The following is a 25402-nucleotide window of genomic DNA, read 5'->3' on the forward strand; positions in this document are numbered from 1 at the left end:
GCTAATGATTTCCAGAGGAGAATTGTTTATACCTCCCAAGAAGTCTTTCTTAATTCTGGTCTTACATCCAATTTTCTGCTTAACATTTCTATTCAAATGTCTCAAAACTGTCTTGAACTTAATATGTCCAAAATAGAACTCTTAATCTCCTGAAACTCCCTCCTAGTCTTTCCCATCTAACTAATGGCAAACCATAATCCCAACTGCCCAAGTCAGAAAATTAGAGTTTATTCGTGATTCCTTTTTTTCTTTCCATCCTACATCCAATCTTCAACCAAGTCTTGAGACTTCTTCCATCCCCTCTCCCAATATATCTTGAATCCATCCACTTCTTTTTCCTACTGCCACCACCTCAGTCCAGGTCACCATTTTTTTTTTCTCCTGGACAATCACAACAGCTTCCTAACTAGTGACCCTACTTCTATCTTTTGATACCTCCAAACTTTTTACTCATAGTAGTGATAGTTTTAAAGTATAAATCAAATAATTTCATTCCTGATTAAATAGCCAATAACCTCCCACTGTGCTGAAAATAAAACCCAAATTCCTCATTTTTTTTTTTTTTGGCTGTTAGGCAAAGGAAATCTTCTGAACAGATTCAGGATCTCTATATAAATTCCAGGGCCATCAAAAACCAAGAGAAGTAGAATATTTTAGCAGAAAGAAGCAATTAAGGAATTCTATTCAAGTCTTGAAGAGTTGAGTGCCAGGCCAACCTTAGGTACAAATGTGAATCAGATATTTGTCTTTGGTGTTCCTAGCCTTCTTTTCAACCATTCAGTTCCTTCCTTGGTGTAACTCTATCAGAATCAGAAAAAACAAAAAGCAAATATAACTGTAAGTTTAAGTGTACTAACTTTTTGCTTTTTAAACTTATTTCTAATTATTAGGTGATAGACTTTATTTATTACCAAAGAAGTTTCAGACATCATTGAGGGGGATTAGAAAGAAGGGCAGAGGATTTAAAAAGTCCTTTCTGGGAGGATCAAAATCACAACTCAAGACCTATCAGCCCTTCTGACTTTAAGGCTGATTCAGTTAGTAGGGCTATTTAAAGATTTTTCTAGTTCATGCTGAGAAGCTACACAGAAATATCTTGTCTCTTCTTGTTTCTGTGTGTTGTGAAACTCATTTCCCTTGGAAAGTTTTTTACTCTGTGATTGTTTGCACTTTGAAAGACCAGGTTCTTTTTTTTAAAATTGAGATATAATTGACATATAACATTATATTAGTTTCAGGTGTGCAACAGCCAAATTCCCTATTCTAACCTACAAGGTAGGCACAGTATCTGAGTATGTCTCCATTGTTGCCTATCTCTCTAATGTAGTCTTAGGCCATCCCCCTTTTGCTTAATCAGCCTCAGCTTCTGGTTTTTTTTTTTTGCCGTATGCGGTCCTCTCACTGTTCGGCGCAGGCTCAGCGGCCATGGCTCACGGGCCTAGCCGCTCCGCGGCATGTGGGATCTTCCCGGACCGGGACACAAACCCGTGTCCCCTGCATCGGCAGGCGGACTCTCAACCACTGCGCTACCAGGGAAGCCCTAGCTTCTGATTTTTATTCTTTGCACTCACCAAGCTCTTTTCTGCCTTAGGTTTTACATATGCTGTTCCCGCTCCTTAGAAAGCAATTTCTCTACATTTTGCATATCCGATTCCTCCATGTTTCTTAGATACTAATATAAAATCACTTCTTCAGAGAGATCTCCATTGATAATCCTGTTATTTCTTTTTTCTACCTCAATTTTATCCTTATTTTTCTTTAAAAACTTTAAAAAACAAACACACAGATGCTGCTTGTTAGGTGTTAAATACTATTCTATTTACAACAATCTCATTAGTAGATTAAATTATTATCCCTTCTTTAAGGATGAGGCAACTGGTGGTCCAGTGGGTAAGACTCCACGCTCCCAATGCAGGGGGCCCGGGTTTGATCCCTGGTCCCTGGTTGGGAAACTAGATCCCACATGCATGCTGCAACTAAGAGTCCACATGCTGCAATTAAAAAGAAAAATGCTGCATGCTGCAACTAAGACCTGGTGCAGCCAAAAATAAATAAATTAAAAAAAAAAAAAAAAAAAGGATGAGGCAACTGAGGCACACACAGCTAATAAATGGCGAATTGGGACTTGACCCAAGCAGACTAAGCTTGTGCTCTTAACCACTATGCTGTATCCTGCCTGACAATGTCACAATTTGGAATTATTGTATTAATTTGTCTTTTTTGTTGTTGCTGTCTGTTTTTTATTCATGTTATTGTCTGTCCCTCCCAGAACATAAGCTCCATGAGTCAGGGACCCTTGAGCACTGACATCTTATTGGTCATTGATTTTATAATGCCTACTGTTGTATCTAGAACATAGTGGGTACTTAATAAACATTGGTTTAATGAATGAATGAGAGCAAGAGAAAGCAATATTCATGCTGACAAAGCTGGTGAAAAGTTGGTTTGAGGTACTAGACCACAACAATACAATTTTTCCCTAAATATTTGTTAGAATGTTGCATAAATGATTGGAGGCTGCTAGGATAAAGAAATATCAGGGAACCCTGTTTCTAGGAATGATTTAAGAAATTATTTTCTAGATACTTGTCATTGATTTATATACACACATATATGTATGTGTGTATATATGATATGTATGACATATATAGGAAGAAAGAGAGAAATATAACTGTGTAATACTGGAAGAGTATGATGTATAAAGAAATGTTTACTTTTTTTCAAGTTTAATACAAACATAGAAAGGATCAAAGTAGTAATAAACAAAATCTTAAGTATTAAAATAGTGTACCTGTCTGAATGAAGTCAGGCTGAATATATGAACAAAAATATATCAATCAGAAAAATGGGGCAGGATGGAGCATAGGGAATGGGTGGCAATGGAAACTCAGAAAAAAGAAAAGTCACAGAAGAAAACTCCATTCTTAGTCCTCTCCAAAGGAAGGGGAGACACAAGCAATCTACTCCAAGTGTTATGACCCCTTTGAAGGGCTATGCTTATACTTTGTGGAGTGAGGGACCTCCAGGGCATCCTGGGAAGAAGACAGTTTAGCTAACTGCAATTACAGGCTCCCTCTCTCTTCAGCAGTTCATGGTCATTCATCATTGTGACAGAGAATGGGCACTATAGGAGCACACGGGGGTGGGGAGGGGCGTCTCAACTGCAATGAGAGCAAGGCTGCACAGGTGGAATGGAATTCATGGTGGTCCAAAGTTTCAAGTGTTTTCTTTCTTCTTTTCCCCCTTTCCCTTCCCTTTTCTCCCTCTCTTTTTTTGATCAATCACAAGAGAATATTCTGTTGTAATTGTCACCATGTGGAAGGAATCTGTTTTTGTCTGTTTTCGGAGACAGTGAAAATCACATCCAGAGAACCTATTAGTCAAGGCTTTGTAAGGACACTGTCATTTGCTCTTCCACACCATCAACCATTGCTTTTTTTTTTTCTTTACCCTGGACACAACGATGGAAGAGTCCTGCATTCTAACTCAGGAAGAGCGTGTGTGTGTGTGTGTGTGTGTGTGTGTGTGTGTGTTTGAACACCTCTTGGCCACTGAGAAACAGCTCTGTGACAAGTGCCACCAGGAGACAGGGAAGGAACTGGTCAGATCCTTGACCAAGTGATCCCACAGCCTACTAGTTACACAGAAATAGCTCTTTTTCTGCTCCTATTGTTTCCTTTCTTCTTGGTTGTTCTCTATTCTCATCTCTTCTTCATTCTTTACTCTTTCATTCTGACTTTGCCTTCATCTCCTTTTGTGACTCTTCCTATCACTCTTTGCATTGATTAAAGTGGTCATTTTACGATCATATAATATGTAGTTATTGGTTTTGTATTAGTAATGAGTGAAGGTGTAGCCAACATAATGTTTCAGGTTATGGCTGTGGAGTTACGGTTAAGTTTTGGCTTCCCCAGTTAAGAGCTGCCTGACTTTGGGCAAATCGCTCAACTTTCCTGTGCCTTTCTTTCATTACCTGTAAGTTGAGGATAATGGTTCCTACCTCAAAGAGTTGCTGTTAGGATGGGAGAAATTTCATGTACCATACTTCGAAGAAAGCTTAGCACGTGGGCTCCAGAACTATTAGCTCTTATTATTTTAAGAATATTTATTGTAGGGTACTGTTGATACCGTATAGAGGGAATTTCATGCAGTTTTCCTTTATTGAAGAATCCGTAGAGTAGAACTACTGGGGCAAGAAATAATTGTACCCAGAGGCTTCTGGGTGCATGCATTATAGAGATCTTTTTCTGAGTAGTGATGTTGTGATAAGCTGGGCACTGAAAGCTTGGGTGAGGGCAAGCAATCTTTAGCAAAGAGTGTCCGGTAATAAGGTTGTTTGGAGAGAGCGTGAGGTGAACCAGGCCATGTAGGGAAAGGAGGGGAGAGGTGGGAAGAGGAAGGAGGCGGAAGAAGGCGGAAGCGGGAGCGTCGGGCGGGGGCGTCTGGCAGGCTTTGGAAGCATAGCGTTAGGGTGCAGAAGGCCAGGGAAGGAGGCCGCGAGCCCAGCGGGTGAGAAGGAGGATGCGCGGGCTCCGGAGGCGTGTTAGTTCCTGTGTGCTTCTCTTTGAGCAAGGCGCCGATTCCAGGCAGCTTCCTGAGCTTGGGCTCACGTCGCAGTGAGAGAGCCGGGCGCCTAAGCCATCCTCCGGGGCCTCGACGCCCACCCGGGCAAAGCCCCGGGAGGAACTCCTGCAGGCGGCGAGCTGGGCGGGCCGAGCCAGGCCAGGCCTGGCTGGGGGGGGGGGGGGGGGGGGTGTCCCGCCCCTCCCCGCGCGCGTCCGGCCGACTCGGCATCGGTCCCGCGCACCCGCGGTGCCGCCCGGCGGGAGGCGCCTCCAGAGGTTTCCGTCTGGTCCCTCCCCCTCCCCCCGCGCCGACTCCGTCCGCCTCCCCGCCCCCCGTTCGGAGCCCCGGCCAGGCGCGGAGGGAGGGGTAGGGCCGACGCTGCATCATTCCGCACCCGCTGCGGCGCGGCCGGAGGGAGCAGGTGGAGCGGGCGGGCGCGGCGAGCCGGAGCGCGGGGCCCGAGGAGACTGCAGTGACGCTGCCTGGAGACATGGCGGCCGTGCGTCTCTGAATAAGCAGAATCGGAGCCCCTCGCCGCCTCCGGCCGCCGCAGCCTGGCCATGCCGCACGGCTGTTGACCGCACGCAGGGGCCGGCCCGGAGGACACATGCCGCAGCAGCTGCCGCCTCAACCCCTGATCCTCTCCCCTGCATGCTCCATGTTGCGTTTCTCGCCGGTTTCTCGGGCGGTGTAGCCGCGGCTGCCGGAGGGGCAACCAGGGCATTGCTCTGCTCGTACATCCAGCCACACGTTTCTTTTCCATTTTCATCCTTCCCTCCTTAGTTCCTTTTCCCGTCCCCCGCCTGCTTTGCATCCATCTCCCACACCCCGTTCCCCGCTCCTGCCTCCATCCGCCGGGGCTATGGCCGCGGAAGAGGTATCGCAGACTGTGGAGCATTATAAGACCGAGATAGAGAGGCTGACCAAGGAGCTCACGGAGACGACCCACGAGAAGATCCAGGCGGCCGAGTACGGGCTGGTGGTACTGGAAGAGAAGCTGACCCTCAAACAGCAGTATGACGAGCTGGAGGCTGAGTATGACAGCCTCAGACAGGAGCTGGAGCAGCTGAAAGAGGTGAGTTGCCTGTCACCTCTTCCCTGCGCGGCCCGGTCCCCCTCCCTCAACTCCCACTCATCATTTATAAAGTCGGAAAGGATGCTATTGAAAGCACTGTCTCGTCGTCTTAGAGCTCTTTGTAGATAAGAGAAGATTGAAAGAGTCCATTGTTTTACCCCCAAGAGAGAAATTGCCCAGGAAATGAACGTATAAGCTGGGATTTGGGAGGCGATGGCTGTTCAGGCTGTGCGGGAGGGAGATTCATAAGAGTCCTCGAGCCTCAACACTCTAAGGCGACATTCAGCCGGGTTGGAATGCGTAAATCAAACTTCTCAAAACTGCTGTTACATCACGTCCAGGTTTCGGTAACAATCCCGTCATCCACAGAGCCGATGAGTGGGTTTGTGTCGAGGACCCACGGTTTCAGGTTGTAGAACCTATGGTGCCTCAGCCTGGTGCTGAGCATAACCACTCCTTGATGAGACTGGGAACTGTTATTAGGAGAACTCCTTGCCAATACCGTTTGACAAAGACTTGAGCAGTCTTCATTCTCCTTGTCTTTAGTTATTCTTGTCATCCGGCAGCAGGAGAGAAACAGCTCTACTGCTGGATGTTGCTGCTGCCTTGATTTCACCTCTGAGTGAGAGTGGGTCATATGCCCAAAGTCTTATAAGGTTACCCTGAACAGGGAAAATTTAATTCCCCCACCAGTGGTGTGAAAGAATGGTATATATCAGATGCGTGGGTAGCCGTGCATTTCACCTAAGGCTCTTCTGTTTGAATTGACTGTATGTATAAAACCAGAATGTCCCAAATGGGCCATGGATATATAACACTTGTCCTCTTTAATCTTTTGGTATTTGGCTTCTTTTAAAGACTGCCTAATGTATTAGAAGAAAATAAGTAGTGAATATCAAAAATTTAGAAGAATATACATATTGTTGAAGGAACTCAGTCTCTTTTACCCAGTTCCTGGGGTACTATGGGTAGCATAAAGGTAAATGTACACACTGCTTTTCTATGTGGCATGTCTTTATTTTTAGGTGCATATTGGTATTTAAAATATTATTTCTAATTTGCTATATAATGTTAATCAAACACGTTTTTATTCTTATAATGTACTCAAACAGTTTTTCAAGGGGTGTCTTGTGTTATTACATTTAAAAAACATGATTTATGACAGATCTAGTCAATTTGCCTTCTAATTTAGTACATAATATGGTAAGCATTTATAGTTTCAGGTATGTCTTATTCTTATTCTGATGCCTAGATGCCAGAAAATAAACATACGGTAAAAACCCCAACTAGAAATCTGATTTTTTTTGCGTTAGGCTGTACATTTCTAGTTCATTTTGTTGTTGTTGTTGTTTTGTTTTGTTTTGTTTTGTTTTACCATGTACACGTCTGTTAACTACAGCTGGACTTAATGGTATTTTCCAACTTCCATAGGTCTTAAGCTGATATGTTTAAACTCAGTGATGCTAAACCTTGTGAAGTCAGGAAGGTGATGGTAATTTTCAGAGATGTTTTGATGTTATCTACACTTATCAACACTGCTTTACCAAGACAAGGAAGTGCAAACCAGGCAGTGTTAGCTACCACCTCCTTGATAAAGGTGGTAGACTTAATTTAATGAAATGGACTATAACTGTTAACTGGCCTTCCTGCTTGATTCAAATAACCCTACTAGGGTTTTTCTGTGTCATTGTATTCATCGTGCATAGTAAACCTTAATGCAATTGGCTTTTGCCTTTACTAGACCATGAGCTCTTAAGGCAAGGAATCTGTCTTAATTTATGTTGCATCCAAAGTCTTTAACACAAAGCCCAGCACATAGTGAGCATACAATAAGTACTTTATGAAAGAATAAATATACTGGAAGAAGATATACTTTATCAAGCATTCACTCGTCCATATTGGTTAATGTCAGAGAAAGACTAAGAAAATTGAGAAGTATAGGAAGTGATTAGTATTAAACACTACCTGTATTACTTTCATCAGCAGTAATAGAGAAAATGACAAAAAATGTTTCGTAAGAATAGTGTAACAGTGTTTTCTTAATAGAGAGTAATGCAAATACCAATTATAATTTTTTTCTATAAAACACTGAGGTATATTTTGTTCTGTACAGAAGGAGGTTAATAAAAGTTTATCAGGATTATTTTCACCAAATGATACGTGTTTACATGTGTATTTTGAGTTGCATTTAGCATAAATATAATTTAATTTTATGTTCCCAATGAACTGGCTTACACAATTATATAAAAATGTATTTTAAGGTAATAAAAAATCATTATATTGATTATTTGATAGTGAGACCTGTGATTTTGATCCTTTAAACATGATGTATACTTTAGTTGGGAGTATTATTTAAATGAGCTAAATCAGTCTCAGTAATGTTTCCTGTTTGAAAAGTAAATCCAAAATAACTGCAAACTAAGATATCGCAGTGATGATATCATATAGAAGCCATTTTTGAAAAATGCATTTTCTTAGTGCTCCGATTTTTCAAAAGGAAGTTTTGTTCATTTGCAGGTATATATAGGAAATGATGTTCTTGCTCTATACTATAAAACCAAGTATAAAATCTTTGGTTTATTTCCAGGCTGTTTCAACAGATATGATTCATTTAAAAGTAATTGGACCAGTTTATGGGAATGTCAACAGAAAAATACTGTGCTAAGTCCAAGCTGGACGTTAGTAATTTGCAGTGTCGCGACACGGCTCAGTCTTTAAGGTCATGTTGTTTTCAAGAGTCAGCACCCAGCAATGCTGCTGCCCCCTTCCCAGGCTGTATACAGCTCTGACAGTAATGCAGGTGAGCAGTATTGCTGAAGATGTGTGGAATCAAGATGATGAATTCATTAATTTTTTTCTAGTTATTTTCTTCCCTAAGTCTGGATTGCTCTTTGGCTTGGCCTCGTATCATTCGGGCTCTGCCCTGTGCCTGCATGACTACTGTAATTCTGAAAGAACACACTTGAAAGCAAAGTACTCATGATGTGAAAAGAATGACTTCTGACATCATCATAATGTTCTCCTTTTCATTATCTTTGGGAAGCTGGACAAAGCACATGTCCACTAGAATACTTAATCACGGCTTTATGATTTCATGAGTAATGCTTGCTTTTCAGTGGCCTGGGGGGCACCCATGCCCAGTTATGTTCAGGGCCGGGCTGATTGTATGTTTGGGGTGTGTGTAAATCAGCACTGTGCCTGTCACCCAGGCCAAAATAGTGTTTGAAGAAGAGTCATGGCTCTACAATAATTTGAAACTTAAAAATAAACATTCATTAAAAAAAAAAAAAAAAACCTAGAATTTAAGGTTTTTGTTTTGTTTTGTTTTTTTGCTTTAAAAATGTTTTAACTTTAAAATGTAGGAAAGTTTTAAAACATCCCCTTAGAAAGAAATGATTCAGCATTCCCGGTAACATTTTAGAAAACATGTCCATGTGACAACTTTAGAAAAGTTTTGCAGCTAGGTTACAGTGGACTGTCTACTAAGAATCTTCAACTCATTTTCTTGCTCATTTTCTCAACCTGACACTAAGGATAGACACCAGCTGCTGAAGAAGCACTTTGTGGACACAGAGCAGCTTTTCCTCTCAGAGCCAACTTGATGCTTTTTCAGGACTATAGTTAAATCATTCAAGAAATAAACACAGAACTTACATACTTTTAGAGATTGTCACATTAGGGAACTGACAAAAGCCATTTAACTACCTGAATTCATCTTTAAACAGAACTAATTTTTTTCCTCTTTAAACAGAACTACTTTTTTTCCTCTTATGCTTAGAAAGATTGTTAGTTTCTCTTCTCTTTGTAAATTCTAAATCATAAAATCATATGGGGAAAAAACCCCATATTTCTTTTCTAGTCTATGAATAAACATAGAGAAAGTTAATATTGAATTTATTTATCTAAGCTAGTATTTTTATCTCTTGTTTTTAAAGAAGACATGTTATACTTATCACATTTATTATCAAGTTAATTAAAACATCTAAAGTATATGGACATATACTTTTGGAAAGTGTTTATAAGCAACCTCAACAAACAAACATAATCACTTCAATCATATTTTTTTTTGACCCAGTTTCTCTAACTTGTACCATTTTTCCTTTTTATTTCAACTCAAGATTTCATCCCTGGGAAAGTTATTTCTCAGATACCATTTAGCAAGATTTTATAATCTCTCATCACATTCATCGTATTTCCATGAACATGTACAGCAGTCATGGTGTGAAGATTTTTTTCAGAATTTCATGCTTAACAAATATTCTTCCCTATCTTCCCCATAAATACACTTGTACTTTATGGATATTGCATTCCAAATGTGAAAATATGATAATTAATTTGCATGTTGAAATATATAGAAAAGACTCTCACATCTAAGATTTTACCTGTAGTGCTCGCTTCGGCAGCACATATACTAAGATTTTACCTGTAAACATGGCTTTGAAGGAGAGAAGGGCATGAAGAGGTGCATAGTCTGTGCACCTAATTCATTATGCTAGACTTCCCTGGCTCTCCAGTGATTAAGACTCTGCGCTCCCAAATGCAGGGGACACAGATTTGATCCCTGGTCGGGGAAGATCCTGCATGCCTCATGGCATGGCCAAAAAAAAAATACAAAAAAAAATTCATTATGCTAAAGGAGAAGTAGCAGGAGATAAAATTGGGAAAGTGGCAGTGGCCGTATTTTGTCTTGGGGTTGGGGAACCATTAAAAGGAAATGAAAGGAAACAGTAACTGTGTTTGGTGCCTTACATTTTATCTCATTTAATCTTCAAAGTAACTCAGAGGCTTATTGCCTTTTTTTTTACAGATAAAAAAATAATTAAAGTAATAAAGCATTGAACTATGTATACAGCCCCATTTAGGACTAGGCACTTTGCATGCCTTATCTGTAATTCTTATAGCAATCCTTTTACAAGGTAGATATGGCTTGCATCCTACAGAAGAGAAAACTTGGTCTTAGAGAGGCGATGGGTCCTTCTCAAGGCCACAAAGCTAAGTGGTGAAACCTGGTTCAGGAAGAAGCCCACTTTCTTTGCACCTTACTACCCTGAGATGCTCAAACACCTCAGTCAACATGCAGTTTAGAAGGTCATGGTATTGGTCGTAGAGGGTGGATTGGAGCTGTGCAGGGGCAGTAGGGGTGGTGAGGGGAGGACAAACCTGAGGGCTGTTTAGGAGGTGTAGGGTGGAACGCTGTATTGGATGTGACTGGGTGTGGAATGTGAGGAAGAGAGTAGATTTGAGAATATCAGGATGGATTAGAAGGTGGTTCCATTCACAAAGGAAGGTTCTAGGGGGAAAGAGCAGTTTCAGAGGGTAAAGTTGATGCCTGAGTTATATGAGTTTTTTAAGTTCATGTTTTCTTTTTAGGGGAGGCATAAGTTGCATGATAAATGAAAATACTCAACTCTCAGTTTAATAAATGAATAATTTGTGCAATTGGTTGTCATTTTATTCAAACCTAATTTCCAGAATATGGAACATATGAACAGTTTAATGATATTTTCACAGTTAGTTTGATTGCATTCTTTCTTTCTTTTAAATTTTTATTTATTTATGTATTTATTTTTGGCTCTGTTGGGTTTTCGTTGCTGTGTGCGGGCTTTCAGTTGTGGCGAGCATGGGCTATTCTTCGTTGCGGTGCGCGGGCTTCTCATTGCGGTGGCTTCTCTTGTTGCGGAGCACGGGCTCTAGGCATGCGGGCTTCAGTAGTTGTGGCGCATGGGCTTAGTTGCTCCGCGGCATATGGGATCTTCCCGGACCGGGGCACGAACCCGTGTCCCCTGCATCAGCAGGCGGACTCTCAACCACTGTGCCACCGGGGAAGCCCTGGCCACAAGAGTTTGATTGCTCTTTAAAAATTACCATTGTGTAATTATGACAATTTGTGGCAACAATCCCAGTTGGATAAAAGCATGGACAAATAAATAGTTTCCCCTTCCTCTCCTCCCAGTTCTGTCTCTGTTGCTAATACTTTGGTGAGTATTCTCTTATACTTGTTTTAAATAACTTTAAACATGTGAATCCATATGCAGGCTTCTTTGTTGTTCTTATTCTTTTAGTTTTTATAAAAATGGACTCATGCTGTACGTATTACTCTGTAACGTGACATTTTTTATTTAATAGTGTATCCTTTCAAAATGAAGATATTTCTAGGACAGGGCTGTATTTTTTAAGGCACTGGCGTTTCAAGTGTGAAGAAAATGGGACTGATTAGGGAGGAAAACCAGAGAGCCTCGGGGAGTGTGGTCGGCAGGGGGGGTGGCCCAGGGTCTGCCCTCAGGATAGCTTGGGTGGCCCTGTGAGCAAGAAAACTAGTGTAGGTGTGTGTGAAAGACACTGATGGGATTTGTTTGGTTGCCCCATGGCAGGCCTGTGATATACCAGGGGAAAAGATGGGAAGTTTTATGGGTGAACTAGCAGCGATTTTGATTCCTTGTCTACTTGGCTGGTGTCAGACCTACGTGGACACCATAATAGGTGGCTGGTTTCCAGGGCCGGCAAGAGCTGGTTCTGCAGTGTGGCCACATCCTGTCCATGCTGGGTCTTGGGGAGAAGCTAGGATGATGCAGGCAGTTGGGCCTCATTACGTTAGCCCATCTTTGCCCTTTGACAGTTGAGTTTTTTTGTTTTTAAATTTTCATAAAAAATTATTTTTATTATTATACTATTTTGGTTGTAATTGTAAAGATAATTCACTTTTATTGAAGACAATAAAGTACACAAAGGTGTGAAGAAAATTAAAACCACCCATAATTTTTATTAGTCCTATATATATATATATATATATATATTTTTTTTTTTTTTTTTTTTTTTTTTTTTTTTTTGCGGTACACGGGCCTCTCACTGTTGTGGCCTCTCCCGTTGCGGAGCACAGGCTCTGGACGCACAGGCTCAGCAGCCATGGCTCACAGGCCCAGCCGCACCGCGGCATGTGGGATCTTCCCAGACCGGGGCACGAACGCGTGTTCCCTGCATTGGCAGGCGGACTCTCAACCACTGTGCCACCAGGGAAGCCCTAGTCCAATATTTTTAATCTGCATTGTCAACTATTTTACATTATATACCAATCAGAATTTTTTTTTTTGCTTTAGATTGTCCATTACTTCTTCTCTTTTAAACACAGCCTTCATCAGAGGCATGTCCATTACTTCTTGTTTTGTTTCATTTATTCATTCAAAAGTTTTTCTGAGTGGTTACTATGTTGACACTGTGCTGCTTGCTGAAGATAAAAGGTTGAGCAAGACAGACAAGATGGAGCTGCCTGAATGGAGCTTACCCGGGAGATAGTCAGGAAGCACACACGCACGTCAGATGTGAGAAATGCCATGAGTGAAGAGTTGGGGGCTGGCTGGGGAAAGCATGATCAGGAAAAGCCTCTCCCAGGAGGTGACATTTGAGCCTAGACCTGAATGATGAGAACGAGCCAGTCATGTGGAGATTGAGGGAAGTGATTTTTTAGGAAGAGGGACAAGTACAAAGATTGTGGAACTCTGTTGGTAGAGTTGTTAGGGGAAATGGTGGGTCACCATGCCCTGTAAAAATAACCATTCATACAAAGAAGATGTGGTACAATGGAATACTACTCAGCCATAAAAAAGAATGAAATTTTGCTGTTTGCAACAACATGGATGGACCTGAAGGGTATTATGCTTAGTGAAAACAGTCAGACAGAGAAAGACAGATACTGAATGTTATCATTTATATGTGGAATCTAAAAAATAAATGAATGAATGTATCAAAACAGAAACAGACTCACAGGTATAGAGTACAAACTAGTGGTTACTAGTGGAGAGAAGGAAGTGGGGAGGGGCAAGATAGGGATAGGGATTAAGAAGTACAAACTACTATGTATAAAATAAATAAGCTACAAGAATATATTGTACAGCACAGGGAAGATAGCCAATATTTTATAATAACTTTAAATGGAGTATAATCTATAAAAGTTTTTGAATCACTATGTTATATACCTGAGAACTAATATAATATTGTAAATCAATTATACCTTAATTAAAAAAGGAAAATTTAAAAAAAATCACCATCCATTTGAAAAATGACCATCTGTAAAGTAGTGTATTGCCTTTAGGTTCTTCAAATGAGATTTTGGAACTGGACATCAGAAGTATTTGTGCAGAGCCTAGATCCCCCTGAGGTCTTCTTTTTGAAAAGGTGACTTTAAATACGGGTTACTTGTTAGGATCAGCTGGATGATTTATAAAAATACTGCTGCCTGGACCCCACCCTGAGACAGTTCAGTCAGTCATTGGAGGCGGAGAGGGAGGGGCTTCAGCATATTAACCCCACTCCCCTCATAGGTGCAACTAGGGCTGAGAGCCTCTCTCCTAGAAACTTCCAACTCTAGGAGTAAATGATTCCATAGGAATAGAAGTGTTTGGTAAGAAAATCTGGGAAGTCATGAGCCATGAGGTTTGTAAACCTCAATGGCACAGTCTTTTTACTTCTCTGTTTTCTATAAATGAAGACACTTGGGAAAGCCTTTCAGAAAACCAACAAATGTCATCAAAAACTTAACTATGTTAAAACGTAAAATAGATAGCTAGTGGGAAGCAGCCGCATAGCACAGGGAGATGAGCTCGGTGCTTTGTGACCATCTAGAGGGGTGGGATGGGGAGGGTGGGAGGGAGGGAGACGCAAGAGGGAGGGAATATGGGGATATATGTATATGTATAGCTGATTCACTTTGCTGCAAAGCAGAAACTAACACACCATTGTAAAGCAATTATACTCCAATAAAGATGTTAAGAAAAACAAAAAAGAAAAACTTAACTACATTAGACAGTTAAGATGCATGCTAAAAGTATATAATTTTCGATCCTTCAGGGTTGTTTGAAGTTTCCTTTAAAAGTTACTTGTCGGGCTTCCCTGGTGGCGCGGTGGTTGAGAATCCGCCTGCCGATGCAGGAGACACGGGTTCGTGCCCTGGTCCGGGAAGAGCCCACATGCCGCGGAGCAACTAAGCCCGTGAGCCATGGCCGCTGGGCCTGCGCGTCCGGAGCCTGTGCTCCGCAGCGGGAGAGGCCACAACAGTGAGAGGCCCGCATACCGCAAAAAAAAAAAAAAAAAAAAAAAGTTATTTGTCTCCCTTGTTGTACCTGTTTTGTTGCTCTGTTCTGTTTGCAGTTGTTTGTGCCAGCTTTACAAATTCATAAGTAGAATATTAGAAAAGAATTGCTTTGATGGATTGATCTTTAACTTCTGGGGTTATTTTCACTTTTTCTTTTGGTTATACATGCTTACTGTTTTCAAATAGTATTTTATGGAGAAAAAGCACTACACTAAAATGTAGTATTTATCTGCTGTGTTTCTATCTTTATATTTGGAAATGAAAAAAAGAAACCTGTTTACATTTATGGGAAGTACACAGTAACAGTAGCAATTTCCTTAAGAATGTTCTGTTGTGCAGTTTGGTGTGGGTCTGTAAATAGAAGGTTCAGAATGACGGGTCTTTGTTTGTCTCCAGCATATACTGCAGACTAATGTGGAATCAAATGCCACTGCTGAAGAGCTCTTAGCCATCAATTTTTGAAATTGAAAGAGGTTTATATTATAACATGAATGTGCTTTGTTGATAAGCCTCACTGATTGCCATTCTCTAGATAGTTTTAGGAGATTTTTTGAAGTTGACCTCCATGTGAGGTAATTAGATGGAGACAGGATAAGTTGAATCTTATACATGGCTTCTTTTGATGAGCTGAAGATACTACCATCTTACAGATTATCTTTTTGGCATACATGACCATCTTCCCCCCTTTAAATCATAATCTGACGTTCTTCTAATATTGGTATGTGTGCAGAGCCTTTAAGCTCAAAACCTCAAGGAAATATAATTAGGAAGAAAAAGCAAGCACTAGAGGGAGAGAAAAAAGGATATAACACATTTGAAAACTAATTAGAAATGCTTTTAAATTGTTGGCCCTTTGGATTATATTTTTAAGTTGATAAATGTTATTAGTGTTGGTGACTCACAATTAACTATGGTTTAATGATCTCATTCTAATGATCTGAACAACAAAAAACCCTTTCGTTAATATTTTAAAATAATTTAGAATTAGGACCCTTTTTTTAAAAAAAATTATTTATTTATTTTGGTTGCGCTGGGTCTTAGTTGCAGAAGGCGGGCTCCTTAGTTGAGGCTTGAGGGCCTTAGTTGTGTTTTACCGGCTCCTTTAGTTGTGACACATGTGCTCCTTAGTTGCGGCTGGTGGGCTCCTTAGTTGTGGCATGTGTGTGAGATCTAGTTCCCTGACCAGGAATTGAACCCGCGTGCCCTGCATTGGAAGGCGATTCTTAATCACTGCGCCACCAGGGAAGTTCCTAGAACCCTTTTTTAAGAGAGTTCTCAGGTCTTCTTAATCACTGCAGTTACTTTCAATCAAGTTTTATGTGCTTTTCTCATTTTAGCCAAATAAATATTATATCTTTGCAAGTCACATTGAAGTGTTTGGGGTAATATGAGTTATTATTTGCTAAAGTTGAGACCAGGATCTCAAAAAAACACAATTACATTTAAAAAATATTTTAAATTTTTTATTTGTATTTATTTATTTTTAAACCATATATAGTTTTATAAATTTATTTATTTTATTTATTTTTATTTTGGCTGCATTGGGTCTTCATTGCTGCATGCAGGTTTTCTCTAGTTGTGATGAGTGGGGGCTACTCTTTGTTGCGGTGTGCCAGCTTCTTATTGCAGTGGCTTCTCTTACTGCAGAACACAGGCTCTAAAGCTCAGGCTCAGTAGTTGTGGCGCATGGGCTTAGTTGCTCTGCGGCATGCGGGATCTTCCCAGACCAGGGCTCAAACCGGTGTCCCCTGCATTGTCGGGTGGATTCTTAACCACTGTGCCACCGAGGAACCCCCACAATTACACTTTTAGACAATTGGTATAGTAAGACATTTCAGGAAATGACAATGAAAAGAACTGTCATTATTGATCAATTCCAAGTGAAAATTTTTTAAGTTGCATTTTAATTTTTTTTTTTTTTCTGTTTTTTTTTGCGGTACGCGGGCCTCTCACTGTTGTGGCCTCTCCCGTTGTGGAGCACAGGCTCCGGTCGCGCAGGCTCAGTGGCCATGGCTCACGGGCCCAGCTGCTCCACGGCATGTGGGATCTTCCCGGACCGGGGCACGAACCTGTGTCTCCTGCATCGGCAGGTGAATTCTCAACCACTGTGCCACCAGGGAAGCCCTGCATTTTAATTTGTGATGCTAATGTGATTTAGAAATATGGACACCAAAGTAAATACCATGAACAGGTAGGTCATTGCATAAAGCATTCTTTCCTACAAAAACAATATATTCAATACCTCCTATGTGTTAGGCACAGATCTAGGTGCTGAGAGTACAGCAGAGACAAAACCCAACAGGAATATCCATGCTCATGAAGCTTACATTCTGTGGGAGATTGGAAGGGGAGACAATAAACAAAATGAATAAGTGAAATAGAATGTTAGAGGGTCCTAAATGCTATAGAGAAAAATAGAGCATGAAATGGGGGAGATGGCCTGTGAAGTGGGGAAGGATCAGAGAAAGCCTCCTTGAGAGGGACGTGCAAAGAGGCTGCATGGCTCGAGGGGTTGGGGTGGGGTGTGAATAGTAGATGAGGTCAGAGAGGGAACGGGTGTCAGTGATGCAGCAGCTTTTAAATTGTTACCAGGGCTGTGGCTTTTACTCTTGAGGGATAGGGGAAACTTTTGGAGGATATGAGAACAGGAGTCCGTGTCCTATGCCTTTTTTCCCCGCCTGTGTGTACATTCAAGGAGACTGTAACCTCCTTCAGGGAAAAGGAGTTCACATTAACCTGGTAGCTCATGAAATTTGTGCGTGCTTCTCCCTGCCTCCCCCACAGCGAGTGTGTAAGAGATGTCTGTGCTATTGCATTCATTTAGGCTGGAAGAAAAAGGTGAAGTAATTAAGACAGTTATTTTGAAAAGAGGTTGAACTAGACTCCCCGTTTTCAAAATAACCATTTGTTTGACCAATTAAATCAGTTTGCTAAAAAAGATACTGTGTTGACTTCCCTGGGTCCTTGAACCATAATCTTTACTTAACTTTCTTCTACTCTGTCCCTTATTCTGGGCGATATGAGCCATTTAGTAGACCTTAGTCTAATGTGACATAAGGACAGTTTAACATCGTATTACTGGTTCTGTACCACAGTTGATTTTCTAGTTCCTGAGGAACTGGAATGGATGCTGGTCATTCATGCATATTCATCCATTCATGTATTAAATATTTAGAGAGCATCAGTTATATGCCAAGTTTATGCTGGGTGTACAAAAATGAGGAAAACGTGGTCTTTATTTTTAAGTTAGTTATTTGCTTGTTAGAGGCAAAAGACATGAACAAATGTGATTAAGGTATTTTATTGGAAAGATCATGGGTTTTTGAGTCAGAGCAAACTGTATTTGAATTTGGTTAGTAACTGCGAGCTTAGGCTAATACTTAAAACCCTACGAATCTCACTTTCCTCCTCTGTAAAATGGAGGAAGATAGTAACTGTAGATGTTAAAGAAAAATCCATCTAAAGCATTTAATACAGTCCCTGACACCCAGTAAGCACCTGATAAATGATGGATGTGATGGTGATAATAATTCATAATAATAACAAAATAGTAAAAATAAGAATGTGTTGGCTGTGCTTGATTAGGACACCAAAGTGGAGGGCAGCAAAGTCAAAGGAATCAGAGAGAAGTTTCTGATCAGGGCGATGTGCGAAGGGGCATGAAAAACAGGGAGGGATTTCCCAGGCAGACGAGGGGCAGAGTCCTTCAGGAAGAAGAAAGCCCGCAAAGGAGGGAGGATCGGAGAGATTTTTGCTCTTCAGCATCTGTGTTGTTGCAGGTGGTATTTGAAATGGGATGACGGGTGGGAAATGGTCTGGGGGGAGGTGATGAGGGGCCCTGTAAGGAGGCTTGTTAGTTCCCCCACCTCAGCTCCGGCAATGGCCGACCGTGACGACGTCTGCCTGAGAAGGCTTTGCCCCTGAGCGCCAGGCCCCAAGGACAAGATGAGAAGTACCTCCAACGAACGAGGGGTCTGGAAGTCTCTGCTGCTCCTGTGCCCCGTTTGGTGTGTTTGAGGGTTTGTTTTAGCCTCCTGGCCTCTTGTGAGTTGGAGAGTGGCGGCTCCCCAGTCATCCCGTGGTGAACAGGTTGCCTAATTGCCCCTGCAGTGTGGGTCCTCAGTGCCACTGTCCTTCCGTGTGGCTGGGCTGGTCCTGCTCCCGAGAACCCTCGTGGCTCACCCACCCTCTGATTCCTGACTCCCTCGGCTCTGAGAGCCACAGGCCCTGAGGTCTGGACTTAGATCCTAACCTGCCGATCAGACCCCAGATGTTGAGCTCTGTCCATACTAGACTTAGTATTTCCTTGCTCATTGCCTTTGCTGTTTAGGACTCACGGCTGTTCTCCTCCTCTCTTGTCTTTTCTCTCAGTTGCCATTGATACAGCTTCAACCTCCATTTTGCTGCTTTTCTACGAGTATCTCCCTTATGCCTCTGGAACGGGGTCAGGCCACTTGTGGGAGTGCTAAGGAGCTTGATCTATATACCATGGGAAAATCATCGACAGTGTCAAAGCAGGAGAGTAATGTCATTAACTTTATGTTTGAAAACAGTGATGTTTGGCTTTTGATTCTGACAGTACGGTGGTCTAGGACCTCTGACTAACCCTTCTGCTGGGAAGAATTAAAAATGCTAGAAAAAGTATAAAACTTTAATTCATGCCTTTAAAATGCATGAATGGGGCTTCCTTGGTGGCGCAGTGGTTGAGAGTCCGCCTGCCGATACAGGGGACACGGGTTCGTGCCCCGGTCCGGGAGGATCCCACGTGCCGTGGAGCGGCTGGGCCCGTGAGCCATGGCCGCTGAGCCTGCGCGTCCGGAGCCTGTAAAAAAAAATAATAATAGTGAGTTTTCACTTTTTTACCAATCAACTTAGAAAAATTTTAAATGTTGATAATGTACAGTGTTGCCAAGTGTGTGGAAATGTGAACATTCTTATACATTATTTGCATTAAGATATAAAATGCACACAATACTTGGGCCCAACAGTCTCTCACAAACCATAGGTAATTGTATACCAGTCCTCCAATACCATGCATCAAAGAGAAGCACTGGTTAGCATTTAGTATCTAATTAGACCCTATCTAAATGTGTGGAACATAAAAGGAATCAAATTATACTCATTCTTCTTGCATATCCTAACAGTTTTCTATATGTTAAATAAAATCATATCTTAAAGTCTAGATGTAATTCCACACATCCCCTCTTATCACCTCTCCCTTCGCCCATTTCATAGACCTGGTCTGAACTTTTGATTTAGTGTTCTCGAAGTATGATTTTTTTTTTTAACATCTCTATTGGAGTATAATTGCTTTACAGTGTTGTGTTAGTTTCTGCTGTATAACAAAGTGAATCAGCTATACGTATACATATATCCCCATATCCCCTCCTTCTTGCGTCTCCCTCCCACACTCCCTATCCCACCCCTCTAGGTGGTCACAAAGCACCGAGCTGATCTCCCTGTGCTATGCAGCTGCTTCCCACTAGCTATCTATTTTCAAAGTATGATTTTTTAAAAATTTATGTTGCATTATTTTTCAACTCTTCTCGGTCTTGAAAATATGTTTGTGAACATTTTTGACAAGAAGCGATGCTTATTCTCTATTCGGGTGGATTCAGGAGTTGCCTCTCTCAAAGTGAAGGGACCACCACCACCTATGCGTACTGTCCTCAGAAGCAGTCATGCCATTGGACTCCTGACCCTATTGGCAGAAGAAGTAACACATTTATTCCGAGGTTTACAAAGATACTCATAAGAAAACCCTCTTTCACATTCTGTGAATTAGTTAAGTGATGACTTGGGAATTTTATGTATTTATGTAAAAATAAAAGTTGTGGCATGTAAAAACAACTCTTTGAGTGAGAGTCCATTGCAAAAAGGGAAAACGACATAGGAAAAAAATAACCAGAAATGAAGGTTAGATGACACTGTATTTCAAAAAGAAGCTTTTTAAAAAATTCCTAATCCTAAATAAGAAAAATTACTATGGACATTTATTTATTTCACAGATGATTATTGAACACCTGCCATGTCCCAGGCATCGTAGTTAGGTGCTGGGGGTACAAACTTCCTGCCCTCAGGGACTTGACATACCAGGGCGAGGAGAAAAGCATAAAAGAGTAAGGAAATAAAGAAATAGTTTTGCATAATGACGTGTGCGAAGAAGTGAAGAAAGCAGGGTAAAGGAATAATAAGACTGGCAGGTATGCTGGGTAGGCTATTTCAGAAATGAGGGCCAGGGCTTCCCTGGTGGCACAGTGGTTAAGAATCCGCCTGCCAATGCAGGGGACACGGGTTCGAGCCCTGGTCGGGGAAGATCCCACATGCCGCAGAGCGGCTGGGCCCATGAGCCATGGCCGCTGAGCCTGCATGCTGCAACTGCTGAAGCCCACGCGCCTAGAGCCCATGCTCTGCCACAAGAGAAGCCCACGCACCGCAATGAAGAGTAGTCCCCGCTCGCTGCAACTAGACGAATCCCGCGTGCAGCAACAAAGACCCAACACAGCCAAAAATAAATAAATAAGATAAATAAATTTATAAAAACAAAAGAAATGAGGGCCAGACATGGCCTTTCAAAGGAGACGACATCTCAAGTGATGAGAACAAGCCAGCCTGGAAAAGATTTCAGTGTCCGGGGCTGAAAGTAATTGCAAAGGTAAAGACCTCGAGGTTTGAATGAGCTTGGTGTTACTGGCATTTTGGGTGCAGTAGTCCTGTGTAGGGTAGAACCGTGCTGTGCATTGTGGGGCTGTGGGGCTCCTGGAGGGTGGTGAGCCTCCCTGGCCCTGCCCACAATATGCCAGCGTGTCCCCACTCTCAGGTCATTGTGATTACAAAAGCACTGTTGCTGTACCTCATGGTGACTGTAGTTGACAACAGCGTATATTATATATTTGAAAGTTGCTAAGAGAGTAGACGTTAGTTCTCATCACAAGGAGAAAAACTGGAACTATGTGAAGGTGATGGATGTTGACTTATTGTGGTAATCATTTTACAATTATAACAAATCATGTTGTACACCTAAAAACTGGTACAATGTTATGTACCAATTATATCTCAATTTTAAAAGTAAAAAATAATAAATAAATACAAAGAATAAACCAAAAAAAAAAAACACCCTCACACCTTCCAAACTCCTCCTCTCCCCCCAGGGTAGAGCCATACTACCCTCAATAGAGACCCCCTGCAATATGGAGGGAGGGGCTGGTGTGGATGTTAGAGAGGAGGATGGAGCAGTGGACAATGACCAGGACCTTGAGCCCTGGCGAGAAGTCTGGACTTTATTTTAAGCGTAACGGGCAGCCTCTGGAGTGATGTGACCTGATAAATATTTCAGGAAGATCGCTGTGGCTCTTCCTTGCAGACTGTCGAAGGAGTAGTTGCAGTATTAGGTGATGGTGGCTTGGGCTGGGGGAGATCTACTTGGGGGTGAGAAAAGAATGATTCAGGATGCATGATGAAGGACTTGCTAATTAATTGATCGGGAGAGCAAAAGAAAGGGAGAAATCAGGATGGCTCCTATGTTTCTTTATAACAAGCTGAGAAGAATATAAAGAAATCATATGATGAGGTATGAAAATGAAGGAATAAATAATATTTCATGATTAAATTTAGGAGATGAAATATTCCTTATTTATTTGAATTTGAACATTCTCACGGATCCCGATTTTGATGCTCTGTTTAAAAAAGAATTTTAAAACATGTCTGCCAAAGCATTTAACATTTGGAAAGGATTCATGACTTTGACAGAAAAACAAGCATCATCCTTTAGTTATTGTACTCTGTGATGTAATTTACTGGACTTAAGTTGCCTACATTTCATGATACACATTATGTGTAGTCATATTTCTTCCTTTTATTACGAAGCTAAAATGTCATTTTTCTTCCTCCTAAAACTAAAACAAACTAGCCATATATATACACTTCTGACATTCTGTGAAGCCAACCCCCTCCATTTACTAAAATGGATGTCAGTATTTTTTAAACTACAGAGTTAATCATTTATAGGAAGCAATGTGTGTACTCTAGATTAGAAACATGGGGACTGGGGCATAAATATATCCTTAAACTGAAATTAAAGTAAAAAATGTGACTGGTACAAATAACAGCTTTCTTTCCCCTCTGCTGTGGATCTTTCTTGACTCGCTTGCAGTGCTAGATCACATTGTAGTCCCTGAGGGCCAGGGAGGCAAGTGTACCAGACTATGAAGAAGCTGCTGTGACCTTAGCCTGCATTAACAGAAACACTGTCCAGAATGTGATGGTAAATGTCTGTCCATCCACTCCTGGAATATTGTGTTCTAGGTATAATGATCCAGGCACCAATGGGTGGCAGATACGAGGATACAGAGCTCAACTTAATGTGAAGAAGGACCTTCCTTTATGAAGGCTAAGAGCAGAGCAAAAAGTAGCAGGTTTTCTGAGGAGAGAGACTTCCTTGCTGGCTAACGGAGATGTTTAAGCAGAAGCCAAAAAGCTGTTTGGTAGGGATGTTAAGGAAGTGAGTCAGGCATTGATGGATTTTGGAACGGAGGATGTCTAAATTGTTTTCAGCATTGTAACTCATCATTAAACATGGCTGTCTCACTAATACTGCAGAATTAGAATAAAGTCCTGCTGACAACAGCTGCGCCAGCCCTGCTGTTTGTTTTGCAATGGCTGCTTGGTCGTTAAACTCTGCAGGTGAAATTAGAGTGACAGCAGTGCCAGTGAGATTGGCTGCCTCTCATCCAGAGTAGAGATCACAAACCCATAGGCAAAAGCCAGCCCAGTGATTCAGAAACATTTGATATAGGGAGCTTCTTTTTTTACGATAAGGAGAGTCATGTAAAAAAAAAAAAAATCTGGATTTCAGAGCTCTCTCAAAAAATTGGAAGATTTCACAAAGCCCTGGGCCCACATTTGTTCATGACATCAGTGGGCTGGAGCTGAGTCCCTCTTCTTCAGAAAGGGCATGAATCCCTAGTTCACGACAGTCCCCACCATTCCGTCTCCTCCATAACACCTTACTGTATCATCTGTCGCCTCCTTGTTGACATTTGAGGTTTTGTTTGTTTTTTGTTTTGGCTGTGCGGCTTGTGGCATCTTAGTTCCCCAAGCGGGGATCGAACCTGTGCCCCCTGCAGTGGAAGTGTGGAGTCCTAACCACTGGGCTGCCAGGGATTTCCTTGACATTTGAGTTTTGACTTCTGATCTAGACACTGACACTCTTGCCCTTCTATGGAAAAAAAAAATAAAGAAGAAAAAGCAAAGTCAAGAATGAGGAAGCAGAGGAGTTGGAGGCGGGTCATCACGCCTTACCAAGAGCCCCGGACTTGGATTAATAAGGACCCAAGTTTTACTCTGAGTGTACCTCTTATATCTCAAAGCCTACATTTCTTCATCGACTGAATAGGAACAGTAAACAGGACTATGTTTATTTTTGAATGAGATGGTAAGTGCAGGACCACCTGGCACATAACCTTGCCCAAAGTACATGTTCTGGTTAGCTGATGTCTCTCTATGCTCTCCTGTAAAACCCAAGGCAACTCTAATATTCCCTGTTCAGTGATTTTTGATTTTCATGTCTGTTTTCTCTTTGTGTCTTATTCAACTTTATATCACCAAGCACTGAACTTGACTTTTTGATGAATGGAGTGAATTTTTTTTTAAACAGGATTTTAAAATAACTAATTAGTTAATTTTATGTTTGGCTGTGCATGGGCTTTCTCTAGTTGCTGCTAGCAGGGGCTACCCTTCGTTGCAGTGCATGAGCTTCTCATTGCAGTTGCTTCTCTTGTTGCAGAGCACTGGCTCTAGGCGCGTGGGCTTCAGTAGTTGTGGCACACGGGCTCAGTAGTTGTGGCGCGTGGGCTTAGTTGCTCCGCGGCATGTGGGATCTTCCTGGACCAGGGATCGAACCCGTGTGCCCTGCGTTTGCAGGCAGATTCTTAACCACTGCTCTACCAGGGAAGTCCCCAAATGGAGTGAATTTTGAGAGTGAGGGAAGAGAGGAGAGAGAAAGAGGAGATGACTGGGCATCTCCTTCCTTCCCCGTCTCTCAGATCCCCCTCCCCTCCTTCCTGGATCCTCAGTCTCCTAGTCCTGCCCTGAACTCCAATCTCTCTAGAAGGATGTCCACCCATACTTACCTGGACCACTGTGTGCCCAGTTTGAACATTCTTAAATTAAGAAAGTGGTTCGTTCTTAAACATATCCCAGTTCTTTTTTTAGGAGCTTTATTATCAGGTTTGCTTAAGACTCCTGAAATAGTTACTAATACCTGGAGGTATAGCACTGTTTTGTTTTATCATGACTCTGGTTTTCACTGAATACTTAGTATTTTAAAGTGGTTGTTTTACTAACAAGTTATTTTGCTTGTGACCTGAAACAATACTCTCAAATATTTACTGTGGTGATACATTACTCAGATATATAATTTTTCTATATTTTTCAAAAAGGAAAAAAATCATAGTAGAAAGAAGAGAACAAGGTAGCATGTTTGGTGGTATATATTTCAGCTGGAGCATCTGCCCTGATTATCTTACAACCTGTAGTGCCTTTCCATACCTAATGTCAGCATGTGCAACCAATGTTACTTTTTGTTACTATGTTATAATAATACTTGGGTGTATCTGCTTGGTTAAATGGACTGTTTCTATGTTTCCTAGCAGTGTGGCTGTAGAAAGTGTCCTTAA

At 41.6% G+C, this 25402-nt stretch overlaps 1 protein-coding gene across 7 annotated transcripts in view; it reads left to right on the plus strand.

The window, feature by feature from the left end:
• The first annotated feature begins 4810 nt into the window (after nt 1–4810).
• The window catches only part of BICD1 (BICD cargo adaptor 1), a 199502-nt gene continuing 178910 nt past the window's right edge, over nt 4811–25402 (plus strand). For 6 of the 7 annotated variants that reach the window (XM_059080854.2, XM_059080855.2, XM_067009050.1 and 3 more), the window contains exon 1: nt 4811–5641. In XM_059080854.2, coding sequence (XP_058936837.1) covers nt 5429–5641 — 213 coding nt within the window. In that variant the 5' untranslated portion in view covers nt 4811–5428. Of the gene's footprint in view, nt 5642–8228; nt 8401–25402 lie in introns of those variants that run through there. The other variant, XM_067009051.1, reaches the window with a different exon arrangement.

Source organism: Kogia breviceps, chromosome 12 (assembly GCF_026419965.1).
Source record: "Kogia breviceps isolate mKogBre1 chromosome 12, mKogBre1 haplotype 1, whole genome shotgun sequence".
Classification (NCBI taxonomy): Eukaryota; Metazoa; Chordata; class Mammalia; order Artiodactyla; family Physeteridae; genus Kogia; species Kogia breviceps.